Below are 13,143 nucleotides of genomic sequence, written 5' to 3'. Positions count from 1 at the left end.
AAGAATACAGAGAGGTATAGCATTAGTTTTAATTAAACTGAATAGTGCCTTTAGTTATTATGCTATTAAGGCACTAAAAGGTGAGGCCTAAACAGTTATACTGCACTAAGTATCTAAAATACTTTCAGAACCTAAGAGTATGTGTGCACAAGTGGTATGCATGCACACACGTCTGCCTGCTGACCACAAACTCCTCCTTTTCCATCTTCATAGACACTGCAAAGCCCCACAGGAACAGCTGACAGTGTCCAGGACAATGTCAGTGGCACTTGGTAATTCTTATTACTGTTATCATTTAGAATCACAGTAAGGCCATGGCATCTTTTCCATAGTGCTTGTTGTTGTTTTCTAGCTAAGAGCAGAGAACAGGCTTCGTAGTAGCATGATGTTTGTAATAGCTATTACTTAAGTTATTGCCATCCTGAATGCTCTTTTGTATTTCTTTCGACTCAAGCTTTTGTTCTAATGAGTAATTCTTCCTGCTATGTCATATAATCATTTCACAGAAATTCCCCTGCACTGTCACAAAAAGAAACACACTGTCCAAATCTATTAATTGGCTCTAGGTTGTATTCAGATGAGTTTTCCAGTAAGTGCTTTGTATCTTTGATACCATAATCAGTTACGAGAATCAACATGGAAGTCTAGCACTATCTTAACATTTCCCAGATTGGCTTAGTAATACCTTCCTGCTTTATGGTATCACAGTACTTTTTTGTGTAGATGCAGGGAAAGATTCAAGTGCTACTTGCCATTCATGGTTATTGGTTCATGCTCTTCCCCAGCTTTTTGTCCTTTCTCCAGTCCATCTCTACCTCTATTGCCCAGCAAGCATTCTGACTGCTCCAGGAGCAGTCTAGATCATCTCCAGATTGTCCCTATGTGCACCTTGAATCTACACAGAGAAAACTGATCTCCACAACATCTGCCATTTGCAGCTAGACTGGATCACCTCTTTCATTACTGTTGCCTACAGAGCTACAGAGAGAACGAAAGGTGACCATGCAAAAAATTGAAAAATATGCTGAAGATTCAGAGTTGCACCTCAATAAGGTAAAATGTGACAGAGTCAAAATCAGGATAATAAGTTAAAATATGGTCAAAGTGAATTTATAAGTAAAGGTATTATCAGTGCTACCTGACATTCTGAGGGTACTTCATCTGTATGCTGGGTGACTTAAGAAGGTGGACAAACAGGCACAGCAAGATTATGTATTTGCCTCCACCCAAAGCCCAGTGGCAGGGCTGGGAAGAGAATTTAGTCTTCCTACTCTTTCAGCCTGCCTTCCATTGAACCAGCCACAAGGACTTACCTTCGGACAGGGGACTCCACAGTGGCCAGAGAGGTAAGCGACATAGGGTTTTCACTCAGTATTTTGTGCAGTGTCCCTCATGGCTTAACAGAGGAGGGATCTTTCATTCAAAAGGAGGAGAAAAGCCAGGCTGGCTTTTCTGTAATTGCCTTGCCTCTCCAAACCACAGCTCATTGTTATTCTTTCAAAATTAATAATTTAAATCACCAATTAACAACAGACTTCTACTGCAAGATTGTTTGTTACATCCCTAACCACAGCCTTTGCTAACATAAACATCTTAGTGCCTGTTGAAAGGCAGTAGTCATACGGGTTTGCTGTTACTTTAACAGGATTACAGTAACCCCATGTGCAACAGAGAGAGATGTATTCAGATTAGAAGCTTTGAAAGTTTCTGTTACCTGTATCTGAAGATGATAAAGTTTTGCTGACTGGAGCACCATGGGAATGGATAGCTTGAATAGAGAAATCCTTTTCAATCACCTTTACTTTAACTGGAGTTTTCACAGGAGAATCTGAGGAGCAAGTTTCTTGGTTATTTATTTAAACTGTTCAGGACACTTATAACCAAAATAATAAGAATTTGTTATACCAGCCTGTTCAAATTGTGTCTGAGAAAGTTGTTTAATACAAATTCTCAACACATGTTGTCTATGGTAACCTGACCCCAAAAGACCTTTAAAGTGGAGGAATTTATTGTTTTTAAATATTTTACTGTAATATGCTAGACAATATCCACTTAAGTAAATGATCTGCTTTGACAACTTAAAAGAATGTAGCTCTTCGTGTGAATTCACACAAAAAAACTGTTTAGAGGTTTCACTTTCATACTTATCCCAAGAAGAACCAAAGAGCCTACTCCTGAAAAGTATTCTAAAAACTTGGTCACAAGATGACACCAATCCTCATTAAAGATTATCACCAAGGTTAGAAGACACAGGACGGTCTGCTATCAGCAGACATTCTAAGAGTCTGACACTTTTGTAATGTGGAAAGTCAGCCACCAAAATCTTGCTCTTCTGCTTATCACCCTACCATGAAACTTTAAAGCGTGTACAAAATATTAAATAGAGCAATAGCCACTCCTTTGGTTTGAGGAAGGCTTCATGAAAATTAAAAACCTGCTACTGAAGAACACAAAAGACACCCACCACCACCAACACATCAGAGAAGTCTGGATGATCATGGCCTCCCTTCCCACCTTTCCCCAATTTCTTTTCCGCACAGATAATCCTAACAGTGAACACAGAAAGAATTTGACTTCCTCACCTGTGCTCAATGGAGAAGATCTCCCTTCTAGTCGAGGTTTGGTTTTCACAGCAGTTACAGTAGTGACCACAGTCCCACAGGGCATCACAGTTCGATCCTTTTCTATCTTGGTGGCTGGCACTGGAGAAGAAACTTGCCAAGTCTTTAATTCATTAGGTTCTATAAAAAAGAACTAGGAAGACAAAAAAATTTCATTTCAGAGGCACAATTAAGCAAGAAGGACACTAACACTCCTATCTAGTACTCTTTTACACATTTTGACCACCTTTCAAGAGCTAAATTGCTAATTCTTCTGAAAGGCACAAATACATCCTGAAATGATACTATACAATATGAATGTGCTATTTTGACTTGGCCACACGTTGCACTGTGCTGTGAATGACTGTCCAAAGCACAAGATGAGCATTCACGAGTACTTCCAGAAGTCAACCATCACAAAAGCATTCAAATGCAGTACCTCTGCGCTAACGGATCCTAGCCCAGGCCCCAGCTCTGGGCTGCTCTCGCTGTTCAGTGCAAAGCTTTGTTGGCCAGAAGGCTGTTTCCTGAACAAGTCGAGAAGTACAGTTGCCTTTGCCAACAAAGAACCTAGAAGAAATAAAAGCAATGTAATCACCACTAACCTGAGCTGTCAGTATGTTTAAAGGTGAGAAGACAGGGAAGAGGGAAGAACAAATGCAGCTAACTGCAAGAACCGGTTCTCACTACAGTAAGTTTTCAGAGCTTTCTTTCCTTTATATGACTATTCTTCATGCATGGCCTAATACTGTGCAACAGAACAGAATGGAGACATGAAGAATTACTTGTCTGCTGCTATTTCTGGCCATTTCTTTCCTCTATATGCAGAATGCTTAGGGGAAAAAGAAAAAAAATCTAGAAATATTTGGAACGTTACCATTAGGTTCTTGAATAATCTCCACAACAAATTACCTTTTGTCTTTCATTCCACTCCCTGGATTCCTGTTAAATTGGTGTATCTCATTAGAAATATTCTTTCTTAATTTGATCTTTAGTACAAGGTGAACAGTTCTCTTGTTTCTCCCACTAGTTTATTAGCTACATTAGACTGGAGCAAACTATTAGCAAAATTACTGCATGATTTCAGGGATAAAATGCTAGCTCTAAAAAATAAAACAATCAAATATTATCAAAACACAAATCCTACCCCAAGCCTATAGGGAAAAGAGCCATTAAGGATTTCATTACTGTTACAAATGCTACATAGAAGGAAACTGAGATTTTCATGCTATTATTTTTTCCTACGAAATCCAAAGACAAAGAGAAATCATTATATTCAGACTACCTGGCTCTTTCCTTGCTAATATGACTCTACTTTGAGTTTTTCATTCAAATTTTTGGAAAAAATAGCTAAGGTGGTATGGAGGGAAGAAAAGTGACTGGCAGTGCAGCCAGGTAGGATGTTTTTCTTCAAGACACCAGGCAGAAATTTACTTGCATTCTCAGTATGAAGAGGAATGTTATTGACATTTTTTGAAAGACCCATTACTAGAGATATTTGGGTACAGGCAGCACTACTCTTTATTCAAGCATCAGTATGCATTTTGTGACTGTATATAGCTCCTATATCCTTAAATTAACCTTTTTTGAGGAGGAGGAGGAAAACAATTTATGAAGTGCATTCCACATAGTTCTGTTACAACAGTCAGTTTGGAGTTTTCCACTTAAAAAAACCTACACTTTTTTACAAACAGCATCCACTTCAGAGAATTTTTTTAAAGCACTCATCTACCATTGACTTTCCAGTCCTGCAAATAATCTCTGATTATCTTGCAAGGAATTACAACACTTTTTTCATACCTAGACTATTAGAAGAAAAAATAAAATCCAATGCTACATACACATTCCACTTGGCTGTATTACTTATTAACTGTGGCTTAGATAACATATTATTACCTAAGCCAGATTTAATAAATTATTGGCCAATACTTTACCCACTATAACAGACACCATAGGAAAAGCAGATTTTTACTGCTGGGTGTGGAGAGTTTTGGCCAATACTTTGTAGCTTTTTCCTGAACTAAGATGAATACAACTGACAGTACTAAAACAAAAGAAAAATAGCTAAACATCAAAAAGTAATGCTTCCTTTTTTACAGATGAAACCTGATATAAGCAGAGGCAAGCAAATTGATCCAAGAGGTGAAATACATGATTACTCTTTCTAGCTAAAGCAAAAACTTTGCACCAGCAAAAGAACATACAGAGTATATTTCAAGAATTTACCATGTGTCATCACTTTAATAAAGCCCAAGTAATGAAGTACTTGGGGTTTACAAGTTTACAAATCTCATACAAAAAGCTCAGCATGCTCTCTGGTCTAAAAACCTACCTTCCCCTTAACCTCACTAGAAATGCAATGCTCATCCAACTAAAAATTCAATAGTGCAATGGAATTTTTTTTTGCCATTGAAGGCTAGTTGCAACTGCAACAACAGAATCAAGTAGTAAAAACATTTAATTCCCCAGGTTTTACATTTAATGCAATATAACTGGAATTAATGTGTTTTCTACCGGGTAATGGCTAGGTGGCCTCTGGGGTTTGGAAAGGAAGGATTTAGGATTAACCATGATTTCCTGTCAGTCAGAGAAAGGCAAGGAAAGCTTAACTTGAAAACAAAGTTACTCACAGTGGATCTGTTAAAAGTTTAGAAGCCTGAAAAATTAGGATATCAGCAGATGGAAGAGTAAGGATAGTGAAAGGCTAGAAAGAAACACAGACTCAAGTTTTCTTTGTAATTTTAACTCTAACTAGGACAAACAGAGACACTTAAACAGTGTACTTTCTCTTATGTCCATGCCTGCAGATGGAAGCAACTGTGTACACAGATAGCACTTAACTCAAGTGATTCAGGTATCACCCAAGAACTCACACTGTAATTTTCCACGTATTTTTAACTCTAGGACCTTAATATGAAGACAGGCTTACAAAGATTATAATTTTTCCTCCATCTAGGGTTCTCCAGAGCCATTATTGAGGCATACCAGATTTAACTACCAAGACAAGTCAGCAGAACATATCTACACTTGAAAATAGGTTTCAGAAAACTTCTTATATGGCTATACAGCCAGGTAGAACTAAAAGAGGACTTAGGTCAACATTTAGCAGTGCTTGTGAAGTGATTACGCAAAATAATTCAGTTTAGTACTTACTATCCGACTTTCCATCTTCTACTATTTGCAGTTGCAATGCTTTTGATTTGGCACTTAATTCACTGTGAAGTAAATGAAACTATGTTAGGTCTTTGCATGCAAGTATTTTAATTCCCTTCCCACTTACTAGATTTTCCCCTTCCCTTTCTAGTTGCCAGCACCACAACTTTTCTTATCCTGCACTAAGCTAAGCAGTAAAACTTGCTAACTGAAGCAGGCAGAATTGTCAGAGTGCTGGGAATGCTTTGCACATAGTTTCTCTTGGCCTCAGATAAGACTGAGGGAAGGGATCATGGTCAGAAAACAAGTTTGGGTACCTCCAGCATTGTTACAAAATATCAGCTGGCTAAGATTTCAGAGGCTTTTCTCTCCCCAGTATTTCACCAATACTGCTGTTCAAGCTGATGCTGGTCCCTAGTCTGATTGCTACACAAAAGCAGTAAGAAGCTGTTTTTTCTTGCAAGCTTGAAAGTGAGTTTTTCCCAAATTTTTAAGTCGAGATGCTGGAACAGGTCCAATCAACAAGTTATTCAAGGCTGAGCAGTATCCTGCCAAAGCAGGAAAGTATCCTGCAAAAGCAGGATGGAAGCAAGTAAATAAAAGTAGTTACAAGTCTTACATGAGAAGAGTGAGGATTACTTTTCCAAAATAAGGCTGAAGAATGTTTCAAGAGAATAAAAAACAGTTGCTAACGTAACAGAACCAATCTGAACTATTAGGAGAACTACTGGCATTTGTAATACTTTATGAGATGGATTAGACAAGAGATACAAAACCTTCCTTCCACTCAAACCAGTGAAGCAAACTCAGCACCTACTGAGGAGTCTTGTAAAACTTGATTTTATACCTTTTTCAGTAAGTATTCTGCCAAAAACCTTGAGGGCGTGCATGTATGTATTTTACTTTTCGACGTTTCCAAATCAGGGTGATGTGATGTTGGCTGCAGACATTTCACACCCATCAGATGCCTTGGGACATTATCCATGCAGCAGGTTTCAACCTTTCCCCTGCCACTATCTGTATCTCCAAAACTTCAAAGGAAACACCTCAAAGGTATCAGTTGCTCCTCTTCCTATAAAGCTAAAGCAGACACTGACATAGTGGTCAGCACACTTGTCTTCAGGCTAGTGAGGTATTTTGTTTGAAGGAAAAAAGGGGAGGGGAGAAATGAACATGAAAGAAAGTATGCAGACAAATTCTGATCATTTATCTTTAAAAATCCCACAGGACTTCCCCAAGCTTACTTCAGGCACTTCTAAAAAATACCCAACACCATGGAAAATCCAGCATTATCCCTAGTGTGAAGGCCAAATTCCAGTCAACTTAATCACATCCTGCTTGCTTGCCCTCTCTCTGCACTTTCAGTAGGAAAGGGTATTCTGATAAACTTCCCATCCGAGAACGCTGGGTATGTCTCTGTTCTGCGACACTGAACAGACATGCTGTTCCACCAGCAGATGGCTGAAGTGATTCACAAACCCAGTGGGTGAAGCACTTTGAGATACTCCAGAATAGAAAGTTGCTACAGAAGTGGCTTGTTGCTCTTACTGTGGAAAACAAATCACATCATATTAATCCCCAAGTCTTGATGGCAACATCGCACACTGTCACAGAAGAATGCAGGCTGATCCGTGGCTTTCCATGAAAGCCTTAGATCCTCGAAGCTAAAATCAGACTATGTAAGAGAGAAAGTCACTGGACTGCACGTGTCTTAAGGAGGAAAGCTTCCTAGCTGTTTTTCTAGTTGGCAGCAAGATGAGAAGCAGGAGCACACGCAGGCCATATTTCTCCATCAGATGAAGCCTTTCAAGTGTAGTCATACAACATCAATTTTTCTTTGCTGTCTACAGTGACTTCAGATCTCCCCCAGCCCTCGCACATATTCAAGGGGACCAGGCAACTCCTGATGACCAATCTTGGTGCCTTCCTTTAGATCAAGCAATCCCTGCTGCTTTTCCCCCCAGCACGCCCGTTTCTGCAGTGCACGCACCCATAAAATACACAAGCACAGTCCAGCAGACTGCGCAATGAGGAAGAAGAAAGATCTGTACACTGAAAACTCACTGCCCCTCAAAATTGGAGGGAAGCATGCAAAAGTTCACACTATCCTCAAGGAAGAGAGGACTCAGCACTGACAAGAGCAGCACCGAATGCACATTCAGTTTCTTACAAGCTAAGCCTCTGCTTTACAAGAGAAGGAATGCATAAGTGGATGCCAGGTTGTGACTGGACAGTGAAGAAAATGTCATAAAAAAAACAAGCAGCACTATTCTTTGATATCCATATATATTTATATAAATAAATAAATAAATAAATATGGAGAGAGAGAGAGCGCAAAAGAGGGAGGGAAGGAGGGAGGGGTGGAACTGTAGTGGGATAGGAAAGCTACAGAAAGAAAGGACCACAGAGATTTGCTAGGCATCAGGTACCTCTCACATGAATACCCTGGTAGAAAAAGCAGCATCTGCAGTACATCACATGGCAGCATCTCTTCCCTGTTTTCCTAGGAAGCTGCTTGTGTTCTCATGTGTGCGTGCCTAAAGCCACTAGAGAAACATGCCTTTGATCCACCCCATCAGTGGCTCCCCACACCCAACCCAAACAATACAGAAGCTACCAGGTATTTTCTGCTCTGCCACTAAAAGGTGGAAATGAAAATAGTTTTAGAACTGTTTGCTTTTGATTGTATGCATGGAGGCTGTATAAGTCACAGAAAACTGTGCAAACCACCCGAAATTCCCATTTTCATTCTACAGAAAAATCTAGTTAGTTTTACACTCTCCTTTTAGTAATAGTTACCATTCTTTTAGATGGTCAATTTTTTTCACACATTTATATTTCCCATTGGAGGGAAGGATGGGAGAGAAATCACATTTTCTGAAATGCATTTTTAAAGAAAAAGTGAATTCAAAATCTTGCCAACGTTTTTTTTGGCACTTACTTAAAGCACAGAGTAATTTATCATGCCTGTTATTGCTGTCATTTACTAGAGTCAGGTATTTGTCAGGGAAGATCTAGACCTGCTTGATATCTTATCCATGCAAAGGGTAATTAGGTATCCTGAAGTCCTTACCAGTGCCAGATTTCTGAGGCCAGCTGACACATTTGACAGGATATATTTCAAAATATCATTCTTCCCTTGAAACCTCACATAGCTTAAGTAAAAAAAAAAAAAAAAAAAAAAAAAAAAAAAAGTTTTACTATAAAAGTGTTCTCAGTAGGTAAGTTACTTACAAGATAAACTCTTCTTTCCAAAAGGGATTTGCAGCATTTTTGGCTACAGAGCTGGAAAACTTCTGCATAGGGTCATTCAACTGAAGTATACACGCAAGGTTTGTGCTGCCTATAAGGGCAAAGAAAAATCAATATCCAGGTATTAATATTCCATCACCAGTAGGCACACTTACTCAAAAGAAAGTGAAGACCCTCATCCTTATGTACTGCCCATTTGAACAAACTACTGGAAATCCTTCCTCAGCCACCCATAGAATAAATTTCTCCTTTCCATTCAGTTTGTACTCCATCTGCATCAATGGCTGTGGTCAAGACTGGGTCATCATTGTCCAATAAACTGCTCAGCATAGTGTGAAACATGATGACCCGATTTATATTCTGGCATGAAGCAAAAAGTTGTATGAAGGCGTAAAAAGACCAAAAGGGCTGGGGACACAGAACAAATATCAAGCAGATGGTGGTGGTGGACAAAGTAAAATTGTTTTGAGCTTCTTAAAAAAACAAAAAAAAAAACCTCACCAGACTTTTTCAAAGTTCCTACTGGGCAAAATCACAGTGGTTTCTTTGGAAATCAAAGTAAGGGGTTTTTTGGAAGTTTTTTTAGCAAGTGAACAATCACAGTAGTGTTAATTAACAATGGCTTTAGGGACTGCAGCTTTTAACAAATCCATGGCATTTTAGAGTGCTGGTGCAGAAATATCTATATCCTGATCTTGCAACTTGATAGAGTTGGTGACTGGCATATTAGTTATACTGCTATTCCAAGGGGAAATAGCTTGCACAATGTGTTGCTCATAAAATAGTTTCTTTTGTATGTTTTTTACAGCATCAGAAATCATCATTCAGTCTTGGAGTTCCAAAATATCAAGGAGAGCAGCAAGAAGCTCAGCACTGACTTTGTGCAAATCAAACACAAAACACGCTGCTTCCTGTTCTCTAGGGCAATCTAGGTTTATATTTAATACTACCAACTCAAAATTATCCTCTGCTGGTGTATCTGGGCTGTGGATGAGCCCTATCACAGGCACACAAGCAGCTTGAGCCTGGCAAGGTTATTAGAGGAGACAAAGCGCTATGTACATGCAGCTTATTTGCAATCTAACCCTGGAATAAGTAGTTTAGCTGCTTTCACAACGTGCTGAGCCTGAGTTAATGAACCCAGGGCAGTTTTCTGTGGAGCCAGCCATGTGTCTCTGCAGTACGCTTCTGCTGCCAGCAGTGCTAAGCAGCCTGGTGCAGAAACACTTGCATAGCTGCGCCTGGAATCACACTGGAGCCACTGAATGACCGATAGTGAAACAAGGTATTTCAACATCACTGCCCTGTGCTCTCTGGTCTACATAACTAACAATTTTTTTCTTTATGGCAGAAATCACATTTTTCCCCAGATGATGCACTGTGGACCATATGGTACTAATCTAGGACATATGCTGGTTTATATACATAAAAATAAGGAGACAAAAATAAACACAGCCCATAAGTAAAGGCCAGTTCTACCACGGCTTGCTCACCAGTTGAACTACTATGCCTATAGGTAAGCCACAAGCTTCTATAAAGCAGGTTAGCAATCCATGCTTTAGCTTAATGATCCGGAGAAACAAACACCCTCCCTCCCCAACCCACCATGTAGCCGTGCAGGTTAGCCTGCAATGTTGCAGACTCTTATTGCGGCTTAGAGAGCTGCAACACGATGGTTAAAGACTGTTGCAAGACAATGCCAAGAAAAGGGAAGGGAACAATAATTAAAAAGCAGCAGGCCAAATCCAGAAGCTAGCATTGCCAGCTGTGCAGTATTTCCATTGCATTTAAAGTGAGTGACCAGCTAAACCCCAATATGCGGCTCGATTTCTCATACTAAGTTCCAATACGTTTACACTATAAATAAGAGTTGCTAGGGAACCAGCAAAATTTCCTCCATCTCCTTTTAGAAGGACAAATGGTTATTTGGATGTCAAAATCTGGGTTATCATAATCAATTGTCCCCTCTTCCCCTCATTTCAAGGAAGGAGCAGAGGGGCTTCTCATAGGAGGAATCCTTTATCGTACGCATTCCATGCTCATAAAGGTAACTCATGACTTTTAAAGGCACTTCAAATTAGATTGCCCTCCCCCATCTCCTCCAAAAATAAATAAATAAATAAATAAATGGGCAAGCAAAGGCAGCCAAAAATGATCAGCTCTTTTGAAAAGCTTAGCTTGCACTATGAAATTGTAGCATAATAATGAATTCTTAATGAATTTTTTTGCAATCTACAGTTTTCAGCACAGTTTTATTTATACATGACATTTCACTGCAAAGACTTCCAGAACTACTACAAAAATAACTTGTTTTTAAAAAACAGTCTGTAGAAAGTTTTTAGAGAAATCACATCCAACCAGGAGGAGCAAAGCAGCATTATGCAACAACCTAGGGCAGAAACTTATTGTACCTAACTGAAAAAAGAAGTACTGCAAGTAGGATATATTTATCCAAAACTAGTGCCTTCACCAACTTAGCAGCCACAACTGCCACTAAAAAAACAGTTACGGAGTTGTTAGTGACCATCGGTCACAGGACCTCAAATCTGCATTTTCATTGACAAAATCTGAAATATGCTTGCTCATGCCTCAAGCAATGATGCAGGCATGCTTGCACTTGAAGAAGCTTTAATACTTGTTAGACAGGCTTGGAGCTTCTTTCCTAAACCAACAGTGCAACTTCATTAGGCAGTGACCTCCTTTTTGGCTTCATTCTCCATATGCCAAGAGGCACCTCCCCCAAGGTACTTTATTAAAGGGGAAAAAACAACAACAACAGAACACAACCTTTAAGGAGAGTTTACATAAAGGAGGAGAGTTTTAGATACATCAACAAATTTCTCAAAGTAAAGAAAAGCAGCTGTAAAAATATGGTAATACTGAATCAAACAAATATCACTGCTTTCAGCTTAATAAAGAGTTGGTTTTGAGCCACCTCCTCCCCCCGCCCCCCAATCTTGGGTACACCCAAAGGGGTAACTTTTAAAAATTAAAAATAAACTCCAAAAATAATCAACCCATTTTATAAATTATGCACAATTCAATTTGTTCAAAAATGATGGATTTCTTTTTTACAAAAAGATCAAGATGCTTAAATAATCAAATAACCTAAAACATCCAGAGTTTTGTACAAACACGACTAAGTCCATGTCTCAGAGTACAGCAATTGCTTACAGTTTGTTTGGGACAAGTTTGTAAACTAGAACTTCCAAATGATTTCAGCAGAAAAAACTCTGCTTGAAAATGAGCAGCATCATATGGACTACATTACCTGCAGCATTGTGATCAGTTAGGTTTACCGTGATGTTCTTTACCAGTAGTTTCAGTTCATGAGCCCTTGGAGGTTTAGGCGGACTAGTGCCCTGAGGGACAACGCTTATGTTTTGTACATTCTGTGAAAAGCAAGCGAAACAAGAGGGATCGTGCATATGCAAATACCAAATATTTTAACTTCTGTCACATTAATATAGTGAAGCAGATATCTGATGTGGTGTAACATCAACAAATAGCCACATGGGAGTTATAATCACAAAGCCTTCAGTGCCAAAGGCTATGTTATTTTAAAGTATGTGTTCCAGTTGTTTCTGATCACTGAACTGTGTTAAACTTATTCATTTGTGGGTCATGAATAGATGATAAAAACACTGACCAGAGGAGACTTATCAAAAGATTTAGGTAGGACTAAAACTTACCCGCACCTCCTTTATATCTGCAGGCTTTGTACTCAACACTACAGACGCAGAAACTGAACTAAAGAGGTTCTTCAAAACATCTCTGAGCGTTTCAGAAATTGCACATGTCCCTGCTGTCTGTCCCTAAAAGGAAACAAATAATCATGCTTCTAAAAATTCAGAAGAATAAAAGTTAAGGCAAAAAACTAATTTGGTACATCCAAACTACCAAAGCTATCCAAAATTAACTTTCTGAGAGAGAGAAAAGATCTCTGCTGCCAACAGCAAAACGTACCAAGATACCATGCAAACCATTACTTAATCTTAAATCTTAAGCTTTAAAGGAAAACTGGAAATATACACTAAAAAAGTCACAAGCTGTTCTGAAAGTTCATGAGGCAGAGCCATTGCTAGCCACACACACACAAAAAAGGAGTTTCATTATCAATTTATATCTTATGATGTTG

At 39.0% G+C, this 13,143-nt stretch overlaps 1 protein-coding gene across 4 annotated transcripts in view; it reads right to left on the bottom strand.

Annotated features, from left to right (window-relative positions):
* Positions 1-13,143, bottom strand: part of C2CD2 (C2 calcium dependent domain containing 2) — a 45,055-nt gene that overhangs the window by 14,161 nt on the left and 17,751 nt on the right. For 3 of the 4 annotated variants that reach the window (XM_067298441.1, XM_067298423.1, XM_067298449.1), the window contains exons 5-11: positions 12,698-12,820; positions 12,277-12,397; positions 8,988-9,096; positions 5,754-5,815; positions 3,040-3,170; positions 2,583-2,754; positions 1,715-1,828 (exon numbers count right to left, since the gene is read on the bottom strand). In XM_067298441.1, coding sequence (XP_067154542.1) covers positions 1,715-1,828; positions 2,583-2,754; positions 3,040-3,170; positions 5,754-5,815; positions 8,988-9,096; positions 12,277-12,397; positions 12,698-12,820 — 832 coding nt within the window. The remainder of the gene's footprint in view (positions 1-1,714; positions 1,829-2,582; positions 2,755-3,039; positions 3,171-5,753; positions 5,816-8,987; positions 9,097-12,276; positions 12,398-12,697; positions 12,821-13,143) is intronic. The other variant, XM_067298431.1, reaches the window with a different exon arrangement.

This window comes from Apteryx mantelli, chromosome 1 (genome assembly GCF_036417845.1).
Source record: "Apteryx mantelli isolate bAptMan1 chromosome 1, bAptMan1.hap1, whole genome shotgun sequence".
NCBI lineage: Eukaryota > Metazoa > Chordata > Aves > Apterygiformes > Apterygidae > Apteryx > Apteryx mantelli.
The sequence above is the reverse complement of the archived record's forward strand: the minus strand, read 5'-3'. Positions and strand labels throughout refer to the sequence as shown.